General features: G+C 39.5%; 1 protein-coding gene across 1 annotated transcript; it reads left to right on the top strand.

The window, feature by feature from the left end:
- The first annotated feature begins 2,757 nt into the window (after nucleotides 1-2,757).
- Nucleotides 2,758-9,492, top strand: LOC126377547 (chitinase-3-like protein 1). Its single transcript, XM_050025343.1, has 8 exons — nucleotides 2,758-2,907; nucleotides 3,287-3,463; nucleotides 3,718-3,797; nucleotides 4,209-4,429; nucleotides 5,585-5,721; nucleotides 6,094-6,248; nucleotides 7,353-7,653; nucleotides 8,441-9,492. Exons 1-8 carry the CDS (start codon nucleotides 2,829-2,831, stop codon nucleotides 8,734-8,736), a joined length of 1,446 nt encoding a protein of 481 aa, XP_049881300.1. The 5' UTR covers nucleotides 2,758-2,828; the 3' UTR covers nucleotides 8,737-9,492.
- The last annotated feature ends 15,018 nt before the right edge of the window (nucleotides 9,493-24,510 follow it).

Raw genomic sequence — 24,510 nt, 5'->3', positions numbered from 1 at the left:
TATGTCAACTGTCCATCTAAAAGTAATTTTTTTTTTTTTTTTTTGTTTTGTTTTTCCCCGAAGGGTAAGGCAAAGGGAACTATGCCCATACAGCCATGTCTGACGTATTTTGTTTTCTTGATGATTAATGAAATGATGAAAGGTGATGATGATGAAACCTAAGCCCCCACCCTCGGAGTAGACTCCTACTCCGAACCCCAAACGAATTAACTCAAAAGTCCGCATAAACTTTTGAGTTATGAAGCGGCTTCCCGGCTCGAAGCGAAAATAGGCAGATACACTTTGTTTATTGAATACTCCAATATAATAACACTCGCAAATGTCTTCCGACTAACTTAATGCGATCATTAACCACAAAACACCACTTCGTATTAATTATTTAGATTACTCAATGAAGAAAGCAACTGTCCCGTTCCCGTTTCCCGCCGAAAAGCCCCATCTAAAAGTAACTCACTGTCAGGGCTGCCAGATGAAAAAAAAGGCATGATCGTACGTCAACTACAAAAAAATCGTATTCCAAGGAAATTTTGAAATGAAAAGATAGTACAACTTAAAAGTTCAAAGTTTTTATGAAAAATGAGAATAATTCGTTAAGAATCAGAAAAATAATGCAATAAAACTGTTTATTAGACTTATACTAATTTTCTGAGGTTAATTTTCTTTTTTTTTATTCGGAAAACTGCGCTATTCGTCATCTATCGCCTGCATCACTTGCATGTCCTCGGGTTTTATTATTCTTGGAACCAGTATCATGAGTGGCAGTAACGTCGGTACTTTTTACTGTAATTACTGGAAACAGCATTGGTAGGTTCAAGACAGTCCAGTTCCGATAGAATGGCGCCATCTAAATCGTATCTTTTTTAATTTCTTCTGCACTTGTGATTAAAAAATGCCTGCAACGTTGAAAAAATCAAAGCTGCCGGAGTAACACATTTGTTTTATTACGAAATGTTGCCAGGTACTGAAAAATCGTACATTTTCCGTACGATCGTAGTCTTGCGATCGTACATGAGTAGAAATGCCAAAAAATCGTACGTGTACGATTTAAATCGTACATCTGGCAGCCCTGCTCACTGTCGCTCAACTGTCAGTGTCATTGCGTTTTGTTATTCCATTTTACTACTTTTGGATTTATGATTTGATAATAAAATATCGAAAATAAAATACAGCATTATGTCTGAAATCCATGAATAAGGAACAATAGGTACTACGCAGACGTGACTAAGGCAACGTTATTCAACGCCATCTATATTTCTATTAGGGATAATGGCCTGGGAAGTCCCTCATTAATCAAATCAATCAATAACAGTAATTAAGATTAAGTAGATTAGGGAGAAAACCGAATTAGTACGTTTACTCATAAAAATATCATACTTACTTAGTTCATAAATTGGTGGGACAAAACCATTATCACTGATTTTATTACTTATACGAAAAATAGTATCAAATAAAATGATGTTTATTGTGTAAAATAATAATAATTATTATATAATTATGTAAAATAGGTATACAGGGTGTCACTGTAACAAATACTGAAGAGGATAAGTCAGTCAGACTTCAGGCTATGATTCTGAGTTGATATCAAGTGGAACTTCCTGTCGGAATTCGTGAATATTTTAGTGTTTTTTTTAAATTATTTTCAATATCATACTTTTGCGACGGAAAATTCCACTTGATTTCAATATCATCTCAAAATCATGGTCTGAAGCATCCCTCAAAGTTTTCTTTACGATATCACTAACACTGTATAATAAGTTGTCTAATTAAAGGACTATGTTTTATCTAATGGATACCACTTAAAGCCGTTACCCGCGACGTCGTTCGTGTGGACTTCATTTAGGTATGTTCCATGTCTGGAAATTAAAGGCCGGAATACACATGCCAGTTAAACGGAGAAGTAAAGTTTGCATGCCAGCTAGGTATTGGCAGTGGAGCATTGTAGATACTGACATTTTGCAAGCTTTACATGTAAACAGTACGTTCGAAAATCAAAATGTTAGTACCTACCTAGTGTAATTTACTTGCATGCCAGGTACAAGCACACCAGTTAACATTATACAAAAGAAAGTAGCAATAGCATGCAAGGATTGAGTGTGCTAGCTACTGGCATATGTATACAAACATTGTAATGATAACTGTAAATTAAAACGGCCTACGTGGTCTAGTGGTTGACCGTTGGGCTCACTATCCGGAGGTCCCGGGTTCGACTCCCGGTGGGGACATATAACAAAAATCGCTTTGTGATTCCTAGTTTGGTTAGGACATTACAGGCTGGTTACCTGATTATCCATAAAGTAAGATGATCCGTGCTTCGGAAGGCACGTATATAAGTAAGTGGTCGTTACATAAGCCATGTCAGGGGACTTTGGCGGCTCAATAATAACCCTGACCCCAGCCTATATTGTGAGGTGAATTACCAACCTCATCAACCCACACGATAGAAGAAGATTATAATGATAGGTCACACCACTCACACCTTCGACATCTACTCCGATAAGTGTACTTACCTGCTTTATAACTATTACTAGGTACTTCAAAAGATAAGTACCTATCTCATGGTTAATTGAAGAATAGATATATCTATACTAATGTATTATTTATAGCCATTGATGTAATATACTTATATTTGTTTATAAATAGGTCCTTACAAGTGTTTGTCTCATAAACAAATTGAAATACTTAGTAATGTAGATAACAAAAGACTGATCGAAAGTCAATTAATAGATAAAACCGAGTATAAGTAGTAAAGTCAATATTTATTTTTGCGTGTTGATTGAAGTAATAAGTAGGTAGTGTAGTACCTAATTAATATTGCTTGCAAATGAAAAATGTATTTCAAAATAAAAATATTCCTATTCATTTACACAATTTTAAATGCAGTAAATATAAATGCGAGTGAAAATGATGGTAAGTTTTTATTTCCGTGATTTGTAATTATTTCATTCGCTTACATGATTAAGGTACCTATCTTTTTTTTCACGTGAATTATTGTAGATTTGCCGCAAATGCCATTAACTACTTGGCCGGACAAATGGGGAGCACTGAAGGCTCTCACCCGGTACAACGTTTAATGGTCACGAGCATTAATATGTATACACTTTGGTACTACCTATATCACATTAACTTTTTTGACAAATTGAACTATAAGTCTCACTAAATGTCAAATATGTTAGTGCGACAGAGTCCTAAAGTGGGTACATTATATTGCTCATGACTGTACAAGTACGTACAAGTAGCTGTACGAGTACGAGTAGGGTGTAAACTTTATTTTTTTTTCTATTTTCAGAGCATATTATCTGTTACTTTAATTCACAAGCAGCTTATGTACGGGGTTATGGTAAATTTGACATTGAACGCATAGATCCGACCCTGTGCACTCATGTAGTGTACATGTCTGCTGGGATTGACAGAAATGGATTTGTGACTTCCCTAGATCCGGACCTGGATTTACCTGAGGGAAGAGGTTAGTAAAGATTACAGTTTACCTATAGAAAATGAAAGATTTTTAATTATGCGAGAACGCCGCAGTGACTGGTGGTAAGTAGGTGACAGGTAGGTGGTAAGTAGGTGGTAGGTAAGAGAGAGATACCTTCCAGCTTATCACTCACTTACCTACCACCTACTTACCACCTTCCTGTCACCTACTTACCACCTACCTACTCACTTTCTCAGGGTACTGACAGTTTTTGTACTTTAGGTATCCTATTTTCTTTTCAGATTTTTACGGGCAAGTAAATGCTTTGAAGAAAGACCATCCGCATTTGAAAACACTTCTGTCTATCGATGTGGATACTATAGTAAGATCTTGTGTTTTTTTATTATATAAGGCATATATCTACCTAGTACCTTGTAGGTAAGTTTACAATGTTTCGTGAGGTTATACTTAATAGTATATAGAAAAATATGAAAGAAATAAAGTTATTTCATGTTTCAAATTACTTAGACTATTGTCAGGAGTGGATCCAGCTTTTATCACCAGGTGACCAGGTCGCTGACAACCTATTTCTGTGGAGAAATAGATAAAATTGCAGTGGCCACCCATGACCTGACCTGTCGCCTTGTCATCCTGACTCCCCCCCAAACCCGGATCATCGCATAACTGATGTTATGTATAAATTGCTAGTTGTTTGTAGACTCACGTCCGCAACCTTACTTTACCTTTCTGTTTATTTTCTTCTTTTTTTTCTTTACCTTTTTTACCTTTTCAGATAGCACGAAACCGAACCCAATGGTTGATCGGATCCTCTATACGTTTCCTCGGTGACTACGGCTTCGATGGATTGAATTTAAATTGGGGAGAATCAACCAGCGACAGTTTCTTTGAATACCTCACTAGATTAAAAGTAAACTACGACGCATATGGTCTGCTGTTGTATACATCGGTAAATTCGAAGAATCTGGTCGGTTATGACGTAGCAACTTTTTGCAGGTGATTATAATAATTAAGCTAAAAACTTCTGCTCACATGATTACAACTTGCGCACAAACTGTAGTAATTAAATTACAAATTCTTTTAAGTTTACGCGATTATTATCATAATTAAAATCAAAATTTCGATAGTCTATCAATCTATCGTAACTTAACCGTAACCTACATCAAATCTAGACCATAGTCGGCAGCTAAGAGTACGTAAAAAAATTCAAAATTCAAATTCAAAAATATCTTTATTCAGTAGGTAACATAGTTACACTTTGAATCGTCAATTTTACATACCTAACGAACGTCTTATCCGCCTAAAACTACTGCAGCTTCTCACAACCTGTATAGCCGGGGAAAAGAAGCTGCAAGAAAAACCTCGGCACAGGGCCCTAGACGTTCTTTAAAAAAACTCCTGGCCTAGACCTTAAATCGTCCTGTAGGACTAACATGCGCAGCGTGATAATATTTTGTCACGGTCATTTCATCGATTCTGACGATATAATTATGTCATTTTGTCGATTGGTGCTAATATGTGAACCCAAATAAGTTCTGTCGTTCTGTCAAAATATGAACAAAATCACGTGGCAGGCATGTTAGAGAAAAAAACATACATACATACGTATATAAACTCACGCCTATTTCCCACCGGGGTAAGCAGATACCATAGAATTCCATTTGCTTCGATCCTGACACACTTCTCTTGCTTCCTTGTCTGCTAGAGAAAAAAACAAACTTATCGATGTCGACAGTATTTATTGTATCGATCGATAACTTTTGCGCATGTTAGTAGGTTACCTATGTCCGTATTTTCCTCCTCCGTCTCCAGCAGTTAGACTTTGTTTCTCGGCTCATAAATCTGTGACATGAATCTCCTTCCATTCATTCTATCCACATGTTCAAACATGGCCGGATCGTGAATTTGTGGGGCCCTGGGCTAAAACTACTTGGGGGCCTATCTTAATACTCAACTAATAGCAAAAAATATTTTAACAGACATTTTTTTTTTTTTCAAATTATGGTCTACTTTTTAGCGGGATCTGGGGGCCCCTTGTAACCCCGGGGCCCTGGGCTGCAGCCCAATCAGCCCATAGGTAGATCCGGTCATGTGTCCAAACTATCGAAGCATAAGTACCTGTTTCAAGTTTCGTTTTATTTTCTTTCTCAGAAATTTTCACATAGTTGGACTGAAAACATTTGACCTTCATGGACCTTGGAAGAATATTACAGGGCACCATTCTCCCCTCCACGCTGCCAATGGGGAAGACGCTGTTGATAGTACTCTAGAATATTTTCTTAAACAAGGTAATATAAAACATATACGACTATGCATTTCTGGAGGTTCGTTTCTCTGATTAAGAGGACACGCGAAGCCCCAACGGTTACTAGCCATAAAACACCTCCACCAACCCACACTGGAGTCGCGTGGTGGAGTATGCTCCAAATCCCTGCCCCCAGTTGATTGAGGAGAGACCGGGACGGACAGACTTATTACATTTATTATATTAACTTTAGTTTACTTTTATTTATTTCTTATTGCACCATCCCGCATCCAGTGTTTAATGTTTGTTTCCTGGTAGTGGTTGCTTGGAAGAAGTTGCTCAGAGCAATAATACCGCCTAGTTGTACAATATCCATGTGTTATGTCTGATTATGATTCGGTTTGATATTTTTCAGGTTGCCCCGCAAACAAAGTAGTTATCGGTTTGTCGTCCTTTGGTAGGACTTATACTTTGGTAGACGAAGACTTGTACAAAGTTGGTGCGCCCAGCGCTGGACTGGGCCATTCTGGGATGGAGACTGAGATCCCTGGATTCGTTTCCTATTATGAGGTAAGAGCCATACAGCACTGTTGCCGAACTATCCATAGTGGACCTTGAAATCATCTTCAAATTAAAACTCAAAAATATGTTAGTAGTTATTTCTTCAGTAGGTAACACTTTGAATCGTCGATGTTTACATAACGAACGTCTCATCCGCCTAAAACTACTATCTACAGCTTCTCACAACCTGTATAGCCGGGGAAAAGAAGCTGCAAGAAAAACGACGGCACAGGGCCCTAGACGTTCTTAAAAAAAAAAACACTAAATTAATTTTAGTAATTTGGCGGACTATCGATAGTATTGTTTTTTTTTAAACTATCGATAGTTTATAAATTGGAAATCGATAGTGGCTTGATGGGCAACACTATAATGCAGGGGTTAGCCAAGTTGCAAGGCGATTCGATCGCGGTTCATTGACGTTGTATGTAACTCGCCATGCAAGGGCCCAGGCAAACACTAACTAAGGGTGTCGCTTTCGACGGACACGTCTGGGAGGACATCATCATCATCATGTTAATCGCACGAATCGAGACGCCAAACACATCGTTAAATAAAATAGAATAGAATATAAATTGTTTCTTATGAAAAAACTTCACACACCAGAACGAGACAATAACATCGTTTAAGATTTTCATAAATTGACAATAGAAATAAAACAATAATGAGAATAGACATAAAAGGGCCTAACTGAGCCCTGAACCGAGCCTCGCGCCCAACAGGGCACCTTCAGGGCTGTTTCACTTCAGGACCCCGAAAGCGACCCGCCGTGGTCGACGATTTCCGTCAATCAGCGCTTATCGCTATCGACGGTCGATTAATTCTTTCAAATATTTTTCCTCTCAGACGACGCCCTGAGCCGAGGTTCGCGCCCAACTGGGCACCCTCAGGCACGTTGTCTTAAACGTTGTACCGGGTGAGAGCCTTCAGCGCTCCCCATTTGTCCAGCCATTAAATACTCAAATGTACAATAAGTCACGTCAAAAAAAAAAACAGGGATGTTGTTTCAAATTGTGTACCGGGTGAGAGCACTCAACGCTTCCCATATAATGCTGCAAATTTACAATATGTCACGTCGAAAAAAAGGTACACTAAACTCATGCTATTTCATTTCAGCATGACTACGATTTGTTTGTAGGAAGAACATGGAGGGTACACTTCGATGAGTTTGCAGAGGTGCCGTATTACGTTGATACTCGTAGATGGGTGTCCATTGACAGTCCTGAATCGTTGGCTAAAAAGGCCCAATATGCTCTGAGGAAGCAGATAGCTGGGGTATTATTCTGGACTTTGGACACTGACGATTTTCGCTCTGGTGTCCTCACATACCCGTTGTTGAGGGCTGTCAATGAGGCTATATCTGCAGGTTACACCGAGGTTACGACTGAAGAGGAACATACGACAGAGGAAGTTACAGGTAAGACCATAGACTTGGATTTTATGCGGTACGAACATCCCCTCCAACCTGTATTCTAGAGCAGAATAAAAGGAATTGTGAAATGGAATGAGAATTTCGAAATTTAAAATGATTGACGGTAAAAAGGAGAGGCCTGTATGTGCAGAGCATAGAATAAGGAATAATACTCCGTATAGAACGGCAAATCTCCGCTCCGCACCAGCGTCTCAGCTAGGTTTACCTCACCCCCCTCGAACATAGTTTAGACTTGAATCGTATGGTGTCAGACGTCACATACACAGGTGCGCGTGTACGATAATGTCAATGTGCAGGGTCTGTGTAAAACGAGGGTGTTTGTATGAAGTGTCCGGGGTGTGGTGCAGAGTTTGCACTCTGCCACAAACGGACGTTTCTTTTTTGAAGTGACTTGTTGTAATTAAATCTCTGATAGCCTGGTCACAGATCTGATTAGGTAATAGATACTAAAAGCCAGAGAATACTTGATATACATCGTAGTGTCTAGGAGTTCGAATCTCGGCTCGGGTTCTAAACCTCTGAATTGGACTTTTATGACTTTGTAATGTTTGAATTTTTGTTTGAATCATAGTAGTAGATATCACGTGCTTTCCTGGATTAGTGCCCGGTTAATGGCAATAGGATTGCCCCCTGTTACATAGACATAGCTAGCTAGGAGTGCGTGTAAGAGTTGTAATTCTATACCCTTCTGCCTACCCCTTTGCTTTAAATGGCATTCACTACTTGGCCGGATAACAGGCGTGACTTTACATGGGTATGTTTCTGTTGACAGAGAACCCGACAACTGAAATACCAACTGTTACAACTGAAATACCTGTTCCGGGAGAGCTTTGCACCTCGGAAGGGTTCGCACCGCACCCTGCTGATTGTTCCAAGTTTATCCTCTGCATGAGAAATCCTCTAGGACAGCTGGTGGCCTATGAATTACAGTGTCCAAGTGTACAGGCGCTGGTGCAGAGTGTCTGGGACCAAGGAAGCTCCGTCTGCAGCCTCCCCCAGATAGATTACTGCAGTGCACCCACCTCTCTTCAAAAGTTCGCGAATTTAATACCTGTTAAAAATAATTAGCTGGTGAGGACTGGGTGTATTATTAATTATATACTGTTAGAGATATATATATAGAGATATATTATAATATATAGTTTGTATCCTGTTTTTCTTGTTCACATACTTCATTGCTTAAGTACTTGTTAAAAATAATAATAATAAACAAACATTTTGTGGTTGCTTGGAAGAAATTGCTTCAGAGCAATAAAGCCGCCCATTTGTACTGTTGTTAAATAAGATTTGTATGTTTTGTTTGTATGCAATAACGGATATTTAATTTGATTTGATTTAGACTAAATTGCCTTAAAGGGCCTCTACGTGTTGGATTCGACCCCACACACATCTTCCAAAAGTCCGGGACTCCATTGCACCGAGATATGGAAATGACATAAAAATAATAATAAGAAAGATGAATTTTATTTATTAACTCTTACTTTATTGCTCGTTGAAATATGGGTACTTAGTTCATCGTGCTATGTTATAAAACCATGAAAAGATCACCTCATCTTCACCCCCACAACCAATTTACGTCTTTTTTGTACTAAACATAAAAACCAATTTTATGAAAAGCTACCCTCACTATATGCAAGTAGCTACTTTTTCATAGCCGCTTTATTATTAGGGGTGTAAAGTTTAATATCGATTACGCTTTATGATGCAGAAGTCGTGAAAAATGTTCAAGTAGGTACTGAACAGGAGGGCTTTAGTTGTTCTAACCCGTAGCCGTAGCATGGAGCAGTGGACAAGCGCGCAGCACGATGTTACTACAAGTACAAGCTACGCGATAAATAAATTAAAAAAAAACAGTCTACATACATACATACATAAACTCACGCCCTAATGGGGTGGGCAGAGCCACAAGTAATCAAAGACAACTTGCAGCCACTGTTGATACGATGTCGTAAGCTGGATATGATGAACCTTATGGTGATAAGGGATCAGCCTATCGCCCATAACATAAACACACAAAAAAAACAGTCTACAAAAAATGTTTATTTGTCATACCTATGCATTTGTGTAGAAAAATTGTATCATTTTTGTAGAAAACTAATATTTTTCCAAACTCCCAGCAATGCAAATTGAGTCCACTTTTTTGGCCACTAGTGTACTTGGCCGGATTGAACTATTCCGGAACAATTCTATCATCAGTTCAAATATCGCATCGAACGCGATATACTGTCAAGATTCTGTACAGACAGACAATCTTGCATTGGCTCATTGTTTGTCTTGCTCTGTATTCAGATGACGTATGCGCCCGAGACAAGGATAGCAATATCAATACATTGCAATGTGTATAAGTATTAGTGATGTTCCGAATATCCGTATCCGTATCCGCGGATATCCGAGATAAAAGAAAAATCCGTATCCGTATCCGTGTCCGTTATTTTTCACGCGGATCTTTTACGGATCTTTTTCAGGTGATTAAGTAGAATTATTAAATAAAAAACTATATAATTCCACTCAGATTGTTTTTATTTCTTAAAATCAAATATTTGGCACCTTTATATTGCAAAAATTTTGATAGATAGATCTTTATAATGAAAGCAAGATAAAATATAACTTTTATAACAATGAAATCAACTTAACCCAATGAAACACAACTCAATGAACTTAACTCAATGAAATGAACTTTAATCTTTTTTTTTAAGAAATTAAAGATCCGTATCCGTATCCGCGGATCTTTACACTCAATATCCGTATTCAGACCCGTATCCGCGGATATACATTTTTAACGATCCGGCACATCACTAATAAGTATATAGGGTCTCCACGTTACGGCTACTTACTTTCACTTTACATATACAAGGAAATACATGAGTTTGAATATATACTGGGAGTAAGAACATATTCAGTAAGTCGCTGATAAATGCTAAATTGTCTATTTACTTCAAAGTGATAAGGAAGGAATAATGACCTCCAACATAATGGACTATACTATACAGGGTGTTAGTGACATCGTAACGAAAACTTTGAGGGATGATACAGACCATGTTTCTGAGTTGATGTCAAGTGGAATTTTCCGTCGCAAAAGTAGGGAACTGAAAATAATTAAAAAAAAAACACAAAAAAATTATATCAACTCAGAATCATGGTCTGAATGATCTGAATCATCCCCTTCGGTATTCATTAACCCCCATTTCGGTGTCACTAACACCCTGTATATTTTGTACTGGACTGGTAAACTGTCATGGCTGCTCTATGTTATTTTTAAGGAAATGCAACTAAAATGTTCAAACCCAAGCCCAAACCCCTAAACAAACTACAAAAAATGACAATTCTGCAAAAATCGCCAATAAATCAGGTGTACAACAACATGTAGCAAAATCACATCGACGTTTTCCCGCGAAAAATAAAGCGCCAAATTCTATGGGCAAACAAAATAAATCAATCTCGGGCAAAGGTACCATTCTTTCCTGCCAGTGCCATGTAGAAAGGATGCCAATAAATTATTGTTGAAGATGATTTTTAATAGAACCTCTAGGCTTAGGTACCTACTTCGTGTTATTTTAGAAAGGGTGGAAAGTCTATATACATCTTTTTCAAAAGATTTTTACACTGCTTTTTATTTTCAGATATTTACATACTAAGTAATTAAAACATTCTACCCAATATGTATGATTTTATGTACCTATACGCACTTATTACAATATTTACTCTTTAGTATTTCAGTTTAACGATAAGCCGTTGGTCCCGGGCCAACATAACATAAGGGAGTCTAACATAACATAACATAAGGGAGTCCAACGTAACATAACATAATAAGCTCACGACATTCACATCCATTGCAAGGTGAACTAAGTACTCACACCTCACCGAGCTTTCTGTTAGACCATCGTTCTGTTAACTTTCTGTTAGCCGTCAAATAATAGTCGAGCCACTGTATTAGTGAAAACTGCACTCCAAACACCTTCATAAATCCACACTAGTGCAATGTGGTGGAGTATGTAGCCCCTCCGGTTGATTGAGGGGAGGCCTTTGTCCAGCAGTGGGCCTGTGGCGGGACGAGAAATTTAAAACGCGTGATGGTCTCGCCAACGTCTGGGGACCAAGCGTTTCTTAATGAACACGCCTGGTTTCGGAATCTAAAGGTTCGAGAGGTCGAGATTCGGTTCCTGGCGTATATAGAATATGAGTCCTACCTGGGCTGCCACAGCAAACCGCTCCGGGGTGATGGAATTCCTCTTCAGCCGGCCGGCGCACGTATCGAGCTGAGGCTTCGAATTGATGGTGAACTCCAATGCAGGATCAACTTTTATCACCAATTGTTCATATAACACGTAGAATATGCTAGTTTATTAGCTTACAAGCGGATTTACGGATTAAATTAGGACAAAACGATTTATTTATAAGAGAGCGCGCACACGCGTGTCCATAGTTTTTTCTTCACTTTTGGGGCGCGGGGGGTGGCTCCCGGTTGTCATTAGTAGGACTCATAGTGCGCTAGATGGCGCTACACGTTTAGAAACGAATCTCGACATTCAATTTCGCGGAAAAATATAAAATGAAATTATGAATACGATACATCACCGCCCACCAAAATACGGCTAGTATTTTCGAATTTATTTACAAAATAATACGAACAGTCTGTGCTAATTTGTCGAAGCGAATTTAAAGAAACTTACTTACTAATGAACTTGTTTTGTAAACGTATGGGGAATTAATCGGATCGCGTAGGTAACGGACAAAGCTTAGTTAAAGGCCTTGTCAGGAAAACACCGTTTGCTAATCTAACAGTAGCAATGCGCACGACCCCATCAGGGCTTGAATGTAGCTCATGAACGCGTGCTAACGGCCAGTGCAAAGGCGTAGTCGAGTCTGTCTTAAGTATTACCACGGAGCCTACGGATAATGGTTTTTCCGATGATGTCCATTTTGCGCGTTGCATTAAAGAATTGAGGTATTCATTCCTCCAACGGACCCAGAAGTCACGTTGAAAACGCTGTATTAATTGCCATCGCCCGAGACGATTTAGGTTAAGATTCGAATAATCCTCATCAGGAACGGTCGTCATTGGTTCTAACGTAAGAAAATGACCGGGTGTTAGAACGGTAAGATCGTTGGGATCTGAACTAATCGGGTATAATGGCCTCGAGTTAAGCATAGCTTCGATTTGGACAAATAATGTTGTTAATTCCTCGAAATTAAGGGTTTGTGTACCGACGATACGGTAAAGGTGAGTTTTCACAGCCTTGATCTGGATTTCCCACACTCCCCCGAAGTGAGGACTCGATGGCGGATTAAAACGGAATTCGATGCCCTCACTTCGAGCGGCTGAGTTCATCAATGAATTTAGGTGGTTACTCGCGCCTACGTAATTCGTACCACAGTCCGAGTGAATAATGCTGACTCTACCACGACGGCCTACGAATCTGCGCAGTGCGGCAAGAAATGCGTCTGTCGAGAGGTCGGAAACGACTTCGAGGTGTACTGCTTTTGTGCTGAAGCACACGAATAGGCAAAGGTAAGCTTTTCCGATTTTCGCACCACGATGATTTCCTAGTTTTATGCGGAATGGACCGCCGTAGTCAGTACCGATTATTGAGAATGGTTTCGCTTGATTAACACGTACAAAAGGTAAGTCACTCATATACGGTTCAAGAGGAGTGGGCTTCATACGATAGCATTTCAAGCACTTAGATAAACAATGCCGTATGGCACGTTTGGGTGAAAGAAGCCAAAATTGCTGAGTCAGCAAATACAACAAAGTGTTCACTCCGGGATGACCATTCTCGGCATGGATCTCTTCAATGATCATGTAGGTAAAACGTGAGGACCGAGGCAGCAAGGCAGGATGCTTGTGCTCGAACTCCAAGCCGGAACGTGAAAGCCGACCGCCCACCCTGAGAACACCATGATCATCCAAGAAAGGGCTGAGTTTCCTGAACTGCTTAGAAAGAAGTTTTTGTTCTTTTAACTGAGCAATTTCTTTTTCAAAATGCTGAGCTTGAACGTGACGAACGATAACTAGAAGCGCATGATGAAGCTCAACTCTACTTAAAGGACATGACGACAAAGATTGAACGCTATCTTTGCGTCTCGAGTAATGAACGAATCGAATTAAATAGCACAGAATACGCTGAACCTTCCGAATTGAAGAGTATCTCTCAAGAAGCTGATCGATGAAATGACGAATGTCATCGTTAACGAGCAAAGTCTGACCTTTCTCTTCCTGTAAGATTTTGTTGTTTTGGGTCTCATCATGACCAGCGCTAGGCCATCTATCTGAGCTATCAACAAGCCAGGCAGGACCCGCCCACCATAACGAGTTGTGAACGAGCTCGGTTGGCATTTGACCACGAGAGGCGACATCTGCCGGATTGTCGCTAGAAGGTACATGATGCCAGTTTGCTCCAGGTATGGACTCCTGAATATGGCTGACTCGGTTGGCAACGAAGGTTTTCCATCTACAGGAAGGAGATCGAATCCAAGCTAAAGCCACAGTAGAATCGGACCACGCGTAAGTATCGGTGATCGGCAGCAATGGTAAGTACAATTCTTTGATTATTTTCAGGAGATCGGCGAGAAGGACTGCGGCACACAACTCCAGACGCGGCAGAGAGACCTTTTTCGTGGGAGCGACGCGAGACTTTGCAGCAACGAGATACACCTGAATAATTCCGTCAGGGTCACAGCAGCGCAAATATATTACAGCACCGTATCCGGATTCAGAGCTGTCTGCAAATCCATGAAGCTGACAGGACACTGGCGTCGGTGAAGCAAGACAGCGTGGAATTCTCAGGGATTTGACAGTAGGCAACTGCTCGAGCATGAGTTCCCACTGTTGAACGATTTCAGAAGGAGGTTCATCATCCCATGACACGTTGAGTATCCAGAGCTTCTGTACTAAGATTTTAGATGACAGCGTTATCGGAGACAAGAAGCCCAATGGATCGAAAATACGAGCCAACTCACTGAGGATTGTGCGGCGGGTACACCTTCGTATTTGCGGTTTAACTTCGAAAGAAAAGGTGTCACTTTGAGGATCCCAAATTAATCCAAGAACCTTTAAAGTGTGAGACTTTTCAACATCCATCGACACTTGGTTAGTAAGGCAATGCTCCGGAGGTAAGTCGGCGAGCAGCTCAGGGCAGTTACTTGCCCACTTTCGCAGTTCCATTTGGCCTCGGCCCAAGAGGTCAATGATTTCAGATTTAGCTTGTAAAGCCTGCTGAAAGTCAGGAAAGCCGGTAACAATGTCGTCGATATACATGTCGGATTGAACGATGGAATGTGCAAGATGGAGATCACTTTCATCCTCAGAGAGTTGCTTGACAGCACGACACGCAAGGAAGGGAGCTGAAGAAACACCGTAAGTGACGGTGTTCAAGCGGTATTCTTGAACTGGTTGCGTAGAGTTGGAGCGCCAGAAGATGCGCTGAAAATCTCGATCCTCTTCCTGAACTAAAATTTGTCGATACATTTGACGTACGTCGGATGTGAAGACTACAGGGTGAATACGAAACCGGATAAGAATTTCCAAAATGTTCGTTTGCAATTTTGGACCGATGAGTAAAGTTTCGTTTAACGATTTGCCTGTCATGTCTTTAGCGGAGGCATCAAACACGACGCGTAACTTCGTAGTGGCACTGTCAGGGCGGAGGACACAATGATGAGGTATATAATACCTCCCTTTGGTCAAGTCTACGGGCGATACGACATTCATGTGACCACTTTGGAGATAGTCATTCATGAATTCCGAGTATTGTTCTTTTAGAACCGGATTACTGTTGAGTTTACGTTCGAGCGCATGAAAACGACGAAGTGCAATATCACGTGATCCTGGAAAGGTGAGATTTTCTTTACCCTCTTTGAAAGGTAAAGCAACGGTATACCTGCCGGATGTGTCACGTGAATGCTTGTTCGAAAAGATGTCTTCACACTTCTGCTCATCAGGTGAGAGATGTGAAGATTGCGGTATAGAGTCTAACTCCCATAGCCGCTTCACCTCATTGTAGAGTTGTTCATTCGTAATAAGAAAAGAATTAATCTCAGTTTCGGTATCCTTCCCGCAGCTAGCATTGCCGAGGAGAATCCAGCCGAAAACCGTGTTCAACGCAGAGGGCTGAGTAGAGCTTCCACCAACCTTTCCAGGAAGTAGAAGAGACGAGAAGACTTCAGCACCTAGGAGCACGTCGATCGGACCGGGCCTACAACAGTTAGGATCCGCGAGAGGTAAGTCGCGCAAATGCTGCCATGATGTCGCGTTCAATCGCACGTTAGGTACGTATCCGCATATATTAGGTATAGTTAATGCATCGAGATTGAACACAACCTTATCATTTAATCCGATTTTCAGCTTGACCACTCCAGACACGGAAGCCGAAGATTTGCCTAAGCCACTGATGGTTCGAGCCGAGGGAACGCAGTCAAGCCCCAAGCGATGAGCGGCGCGCTCGGTGATGAAGTGAGCCTGACTACCACAGTCGATTAAAGCTCGAAGGGAATGAAACTGGCCCGACGAATCCATGACACTGATTACAGCAGTTGAAAGGAGAACCACGGAACTGTCGCCAATACTCGTAAGCACACGGACTTGCGGAGAGTGACACGAAGCCTCTTGAGAGGTAGATACATCTTCAGCAGGATGACTGTCATCATTATGAAGAAGCGTGTGGTGTTTTTGGCGGCATTTCTGACACCTGAAAAGAGAATTGCAATCCCTGACGCCATGCGAACTCTTTAGGCAGTTGAAGCACCAATGATGATCCTTGGCGTAGTCGGTGCGAGCTTGTAACGGGAGGTTAGTGAAAGTAACACAACGTGCAATGGAATGATCCGAATTACAATATGAACACTTCACACTAACAGCGGATTGAGAAGCCGGTACGCTTGAAGGCGAAGAAACGGGCGAGGAGCTCTTGACCTGCGGCTTGGGTTGCTTGACAACCGGCTTTTCAGATTCTTTGTCAGTTTTAGACAAGAACACCGAAGTGGTAGCCTTGTGTCCTTGATTGGATTTCTTCGAGTCTAAAGTGCGGGGATTGTTGCTGCTACTACGAGCTTGAGAAGAGAAATGAGTGTCACGAACAAGGGCTTCGCATTTTGAATACAGAAAATCCTTCAACGTAGCATAACACGGTAATTCCGTTGTCGGGTGAGCCTGTTCGAACTCACAGCGGGTTTTGGAATCGAGCTTAGAAAGCAACAAGTAACACAGAACAAAGTCCCATTGAGCCGTCGGCAAACCAAGTCCTTTTAATATTGTAAGATTCTCATTAAAAGTATCGAGAACACGGCGGAACTCAAGTGGTGTGTTCGCTTTAATATTGACGGCTTGCATCTCTTTCCAACACGTGAATGCTAGCTCGCGCTTATCACGATAACGCGCGACCAATGTACGGTAGGCCTCTTCATAGTAAATACCTTGAGCGGGAAAAGTACGGATGAGTCCCAAGGCATCGCCGGATAATGTTGAGACGAGATATTGCATCTTCTCTGTATTGGAAAGAGATCCATTTTCGTGTATCAATGCATTGAATATGTCGTAATATTCGGGCCAAGATTTAATGTTACCCGAAAATTTCGGTATTTCGATCTTAGGTAATTTCACAGTAGGCGCAGAAGCAGGTCGGTTAGGAGCTGTGGATTGGCTCTCGGATTTACGAGTTAACTGCGAATAAACAGCTACAATGTCAAAATACATCGAGTCGAACTGTTCACGATAACTATCTTCTTCTTCTTCGCACTTCTCGTCCAGCAAGGTAAGTATATCGCCATGGGCGTCTTCAAAACTTTCTATTAGCTTAGAAACCGACGAGTAGTGCGCGAGAAACAACTCTGTATCATCAGGCAGAGAGGTGGATTTTGCTTGCAGAGCAACATCGAGTATCTTTTTCATACGATTATAGGCTAAAGTACGTTTCCGACGGAGTGAAGGTAAGTCGTGTATGGTAGGAGACTCCTCCTGAACTGATTTAGTCATTACTTTAGGTTTAGGTATGCTAGTACGCTTAACTCGATAAGTAGCCATACTGAAACACCTATAAATCGAGCACAGACAAACGTTTACGTAAGTACAAACGCGCGCGAATACTGAAGAAACTCAAATGCACTGATAAACTGATAACGAGTTTACGATTATGAATAATACCTACACGGGAACGAAAACCTATCTAAACAAAGGTAAGTTTACAAGAGAAGTCGGTATTAACGAGTTGAAGTCTGAGTAACACAAGTGGTGTCTCTAAAATAAACAATTGATACGAAATGAGAACATACCTATGAAACCTAACCTAAACTTTATTTGTTTCGGCCGGTGTACGGATGATATAGGTATATAACGAGTTACGATTATAGCTACGTAAATAAAGAGGTTAAGAATAAATTGTTGGTGCGAATAATGACAAGTATAATCTATATGCACCGGCTAGTTAAGAGAATTTGCACACAAACTTACTTGTCGAAACAACAATCTTTTTCTTTTACCAATTACGCACTATTTACACTAGAATATTGTTTATTTTACTAGTATAGATAACACTCAGTAACACCACTTGATTTATTAACTCAAATAAAGTGAATAATCCGCTTGAAAGACAAATAAAATACGATCTCGGACAGAATGTAAACAAACAATAACGCGACAGATTTACGGAGGTCGTTCAAGACGAGTGAGGTCTGTGCGTATGCTTGACTTTCGTAACGAGTCGGATTATACGAACAACGGCAAACCGATTTAAACAAGCTCAATTGTTATTTTTCAAATAAAATTGATATAATTCTATTGCTAAAAGATCTAGAAACAATTATTTTAATGAAGTAACACTTGTTAAATAGCAAACTGTTCGTATTTTAGCAAAAAATTACAAAAAATATTTTGCAATGTAATTGTTGGAAATTAGATGAAAGTTATGCAAATGGCGAAAGATGGCGGACGGATTTGAATGTAATTAGACAAAATAGCGTCGGTTTGAAAACTATATTTTAGAAAATGAATTAGATCAGATATGACTCTAATAAGATTAATTTAAATGGGAACCGCCTAAGTTCCCGGGTTTCGGCACCAAAAAGATGTGGCGGGACGAGAAATTTAAAACGCGTGATGGTCTCGCCAACGTCTGGGGACCAAGCGTTTCTTAATGAACACGCCTGGTTTCGGAATCTAAAGGTTCGAGAGGTCGAGATTCGGTTCCTGGCGTATATAGAATATGAGTCCTACCTGGGCTGCCACAGCAAACCGCTCCGGGGTGATGGAATTCCTCTTCAGCCGGCCGGCGCACGTATCGAGCTGAGGCTTCGAATTGATGGTGAACTCCAATGCAGGATCAACTTTTATCACCAATTGTTCATATAACACGTAGAATATGCTAGTTTATTAGCTTACAAGCGGATTTACGGATTAAATTAGGACAAAACGATTTATTTATAAGAGAGCGCGCACACGCGTGTCCATAGTTTTTTCTTCACTTTTGGGGCGCGGGGGGTGGCTCCCGGTTGTCATTAGTAGGACTCATAGTGCGCTAGATGGCGCTACACGTTTAGAAACTAATCTCGACATTCAATTTCGCGGAAAAATATAAAATGAAATTATGAATACGATACAGGGCCGTAGATATTATAGGCTAGTTATGTTATGTGTAAGTAGGCTTTTCGATGAATCCAAATTTAAAATAAAGTTGTAAAAAATGCAAAATAAATTTACTAGGTACTTATATCAAAAACTGTATGGTGTCTATCCTTTTTATCCGTTAATGTATCCCACTTTATTTGTTCTGGGTATGGTGGGATACAACAAACTGGAACTTAGGAGGAACCTGGCGATATCTGTGTACTTGTGTGAAGTATTTCGTGGAATAATTCACAATCCCAGTGCACTAGCATATTTAAAAGTAAGTGTACCCGACAGATATGTGTATCGGAGAAGGATGCCTCGGCTGTTCAGCGTTGCCAGGGGACGGACGAACCTTGTAAACAAATCGCCGCTGACTCGAGCACTGCACACACTTAATGAGATCGCAGAAAGGACTGATATACTTATATGTAGCCTGGCCGAATTCCGAAAGGTCACCTTATATAACATATGTTACATGCTATGTACTATAAAATTAATTGCTCCTACTTTAAGATTTGTATCATTATGTATATTTCTAGTGAACTATTGTATTGGGATAGTCTTGTAAAGATAGTTCTAGAACATTGATAAATAAATAAATAATTATTTATAAAAATGCCGGGTATTAAAATGGGTTCCAATGTATACCTATAAACGATTAAAAATTTTTGAAACGATTTTTTTGTGATTTAAAAGATGTGTTGCTGTTGAAGTTTCTTGTCATTTCTTCTCCTCAGCCTTGCGAAATGACGTACATACAAAAATAATAATTACGTTAAATAAAATATGATTCTGATTTCTGAACAGTAAAACCTGCATAATTTAATTAATTAGTTGATTTTCAAGTTTAGCCCTTTACATACGACAAGTCAGACTCATAATATATGTATAAGTAGATAAGGTAATATTCCGACTTACAGCCCAACGGGTTGGTGAAATAAAATTATTTTCCAAAAGAATAGTAATGTAACAAATTGGTTCGACCATTGGTTCGAAGTAGCTCCATCGAGTGGAAAGCACTGATAACTGCAATACCAGTGACTTATAGACGAGGCTAATAGGCACTTGGGGACGCAGGTAAAGCCTATTCGACTCTATTCAGACACCAGATTTCTCTTTAATACATTTTATTTGCTACAAGGTTGCATTTAATTTGATAGTTAAATCTTAGTACCGGGTGAGAGCCCTCAGCGCTCAGCATTTGTCCAGCCAAGTAGTTAATGCCACCTGAGACAAATCTACAACAAGTCACATAAAAAAAAAAAGATAGTTAAATGTAGATTTGTCAATGAGGGTCTCTCCAGGTCACGTTCCTTTCGGCTCGCATTATTATTCTGTACCTACAATTCATGAAAAAAAAAAAGTATTTCAACGGCAAAGTCAAAGCCTTGTACCCCTCGGTGCGCTAGTCAGATTTGCACTTGATCGGCTTTCTAAATAACTTAACTCACTGTAGGTTTGCTACTCGGCTGGAACTTCAACCGAAGCACTACTTCATAACGTCCCCACCATATTGCGGTGCGTCTGAAAACAGCCGCGAGTACGCGAGCCGTCACAAAAACAGCCTATTTGTAACAATTCCTCACAAAATAACCGGAGCGGTTATGAAGGTTTTTCACCTCCACGATATTCCGCATCGCATATATAATTTATTCCGTCTTCGAGAAAGGAATTGCCATTCATGAATATGAATTGGGTTGTTTAAACGCATCAAAATTTTTATTAAAACCTCTTAGAGGTCGCCCAATATTCTTTTCCTTTTTTTTTGGGTAAATGTTTTTCCTCGCTGGGGCAGTAGAAATTCTTTTTGTGATATTGAAATTATTTTTTTAGATAAAAATCATAACTTACTTACATGTATTCTTTGAATGACACGAAAAGGGAAATATTGTACTGTGTGTACTGGGTACATAAAAGCCTGCAAATTTATAAAGTTATTATTAAATAAAACATTAATGTTTTATTTAATAATAATAATAACTGTTTATTTTTAGTATGTTTTATTTAATAATAATAATAAAGCTAGTTTTAGAACTGTCACACTAAAATTAAGTGGGTGTCTGCAGAAATTTGCGATAATAACGTTATGTTGTTAACAACAACAGTTCTAAAACTAGCTTTATCTCTGTCTTGCACTCGCCGTAAGTGAAGGACGGCATTATTATTAGAGCTATCAGACTAACCTACAGTTAAGTTTTGTTCTCTAGAATCAGCACCAATGTAACAAAAATGGACTGGAAAAATTTATAAAAGTGATGTCAAAAGAAGAGATTTTCAAATCAGTTTACGAGTTTTGGATTTCTATTAATACGTCATTTAATTTTACCCTAATGAATTGCGGGGGTGAGTATACGCATGTTTTTTATGTTGAATATATAGTTTAGGCTACAATAAGTATATAGAGTTTCGTTCGTTTTTTAGTTATTCTATTCTATTTTCGTTTTGTTTTGCCAATTGCTATGTACCTATTTATAAAGATAGGCTACATAAGCCATCTTCGGGCGCATCAGCGTCGTGCCGACTAGGAGTCGAAGTGGTCGCCATGGCCGAAATCGGTCGGAGAGATCATCATCATCATCATCACCTATTTATACGACAGGACGAGCCCGAAAACCAAACCAGGAGGTTCTTAGGCCACATTGAAGCATTTCATCTAAAAAAGCGATACTGCAATTGGGCTTATAATGTCAAATAGCAATATTGCTTTTTAGATTAACCCCTATTACTTTATTAGAATCGTTGTCACCCGGTCACCACGTTGTAATTTTGCAATGTTTTCTATTTCCCGCCGAATGGCGAACGGGATAGTCCCTTTACGGAGTCGCTGATAACAAAAAGATATCACGTAAAGCAGATTTGTTTGGTAGCAAGTTTTTAGATGGTTCCCTTATAAAAAGTGTCTGCAATAAAACAAGCATTTGTAAGAGTTCGCGACTTGTGAGAGTCAAGTTTGTGAATTTTGTGATTCACGTACAAGGGTGCGGTACTAAGGGCCTCCTGTTGTGATAGTAAACTCGATGTCTCTGATATTAATTGGCCTAACTTAACCTAACCTAATCAGGGAGATTAAAAAAGTCCACGTTGATGCAATTCATCTTAAAAAGCAATATTGTTATAAAAGTAAGTGCGCAATGCAAAAAATGTCTAATAGCAAAAATTGCTCTTTTAAATAAATTGCTTCGATGTGGCGTTTGTCACCAAACTAGACAAATCGGCCCTTAGGCTACAATATATTATCTTAAGTTATAAGAAGAAATTATATTTGATGTTGTTATAAATATACAGGATTGACCATTAAACTTCGCACCCATTTAGATCTCATTTCTTTTGTCGTTGAAGTCAACAACCAAGGCATAAGACCTATGATTTCATAACACTGAACTAGGCTCTCATTTCACATTAATGTTTTTGTTGGGATAAGTATGTATACGATAATTAGTGAGAACGGGTAGTACCACACCGAGAGTTGTGTCAACTTATGTGTCACTGAGTGACTTTTGAAGAGTTTACAGCGCCGGAGTTTCGCTCCGCTGTCTCCTCCGTGATTAAGTGCCCTCTAAATAGCTGCCGTATTATAAATCATCTCAGGGAATTACGCAACGTCTTAGTGTTAGAAGAATATTCTACCTACACCAGTGACAGTTGCGAACAATGGCTGTAAGCGGTGACGTATCAATTTGAAAGGGGATAATGTTATTACGCGTTTTTGACGGATCGAGGATGATAAAGGACTTTCAGGGTGTGTCGAGGACTTTTAAAAGCTAATGTACCTATTATTAAAGTGATGTATACATATAGGGTAAGCAGATACTATGGAATTCCATTTGCTTTGATCCTGACACAATTCTCTTGCTTCTCCACATTCAAAATAAATAAAGTGAAGTGTAGTTTAGTTGAATTTTCCGATAGCAAATTTACCAACATTCAATATTTTTTGCAATGCTGTGATGGTGTACAAGTTGGTAAGTTACATTATGAGTTTCACATTCGAAACGACTATTTTTAATGGCCACTTGCCGAAAGGTCCTTGTCGTGATACGTAAGTACATTTTAGAAACATCTGTCAAAGAAATTCAGAGGGTAATAGCAAACATTTTGACTTTGCAAAATTGTACGCAATTTGAGGCTCTAAGTAAAAAAGTACCTAACCAATTATCTTTGACAAATACCCGAGTATTTGTCGCTAAAGTTATAAATTGTTTTCATTTCTTTCTGTTACAAAACATGTTCCCAAAAGAAAACAACATTTTTCATTCAAGCTCCTTACAAAAAATAAAATATCTAAGCTTCTATGAATGTAGGTAGGTAGGTACCTAAACCACGGCTACCTCCTAAACATCACTATTCGGAAGAATTTCGCAGAAATAGTATACTTACCTATTTTCTTGTTTCATTATTTTTAGATTGTGATTTTTCCGTATTCGAGTTTTAGTTTTTAATCTTTATCTTTTTTATATGTTTTTTTTTGTTTTTATCTTTTATATTTTTGCAGACCGAAATGAGCCGCGGTAGCTCAGTTGGTAGAACGCTTGCTCCAGCACAGGCCTAAACCAATGATTGTCGAATTGTTTTCGAATCCATGTTTGGATCATAAACAATTATCATATGTTCAGCGGTAAAGGAAAACATCGTGAGGAAACTCACATTCCCGAGAAATGTACCTTCAGAGGTGTGTGACCTAACCTGTATTGGGCTGATTTTCCCTTCGCGGGTTGGAAGGTCAGACAGGCAGTTGCTTCTGTATAAAATCGGACCTGTCAAATCTTCAGGTAAGGTGAGCGGACCCTGTGAAAAACGGGATACTACTAGGGAGATGATTTTCGCTGACCGAGGGTGTATCAATGTTAGTTTGTATGCGATAATTGCCGAGGGACATTAAGAAAATAGCAGCGCTGTACCTAATTCTGTGTTTTACTAAATATAATGCCACATAGACGTTTCCTTCCCATCCCACTAATACTTGGTGTTTACCATGACAATAGGCCCGGATAATATGCTCCCTTTTCTCAAGTCTTCCAGCCATGATACAATATAATACATGTTTAAGTTTGAACTGAACATTTTCTTTGTAGAACAGTGGGGTTAAAATGGCTACATCGAAGCAATTCATCTAAGAAAGAAATATTGCAATTTGACATTTGTTTGCATTGCGCACTTACTTTTATAAGCAAAATACAGGATAGTTTTTAGCCCGGTAATCGTCCCGTAAGGAGATAAAAAGGGGGTGAAAAAAATCACAGTGA

The sequence above is a fragment of the Pectinophora gossypiella genome, chromosome 23 (assembly GCF_024362695.1).
Source record: "Pectinophora gossypiella chromosome 23, ilPecGoss1.1, whole genome shotgun sequence".
NCBI lineage: Eukaryota > Metazoa > Arthropoda > Insecta > Lepidoptera > Gelechiidae > Pectinophora > Pectinophora gossypiella.
This window is presented reverse-complemented; position numbering and strand designations above follow the sequence as displayed.

Coding starts and splice junctions, on each gene's coding strand:
- LOC126377547 (XM_050025343.1), top strand. CDS start 2,829: ATGTATTTCAAAATAAAAATATTCCTATTCATTTACACAATTTTAAAT. Junction 2,908..3,286: donor AAATGCGAGTGAAAATGATG/GTAAGTTTTTAT, acceptor TTCTATTTTCAG/AGCATATTATCTGTTACTTT. Junction 3,798..4,208: donor CTATCGATGTGGATACTATA/GTAAGATCTTGT, acceptor TTACCTTTTCAG/ATAGCACGAAACCGAACCCA.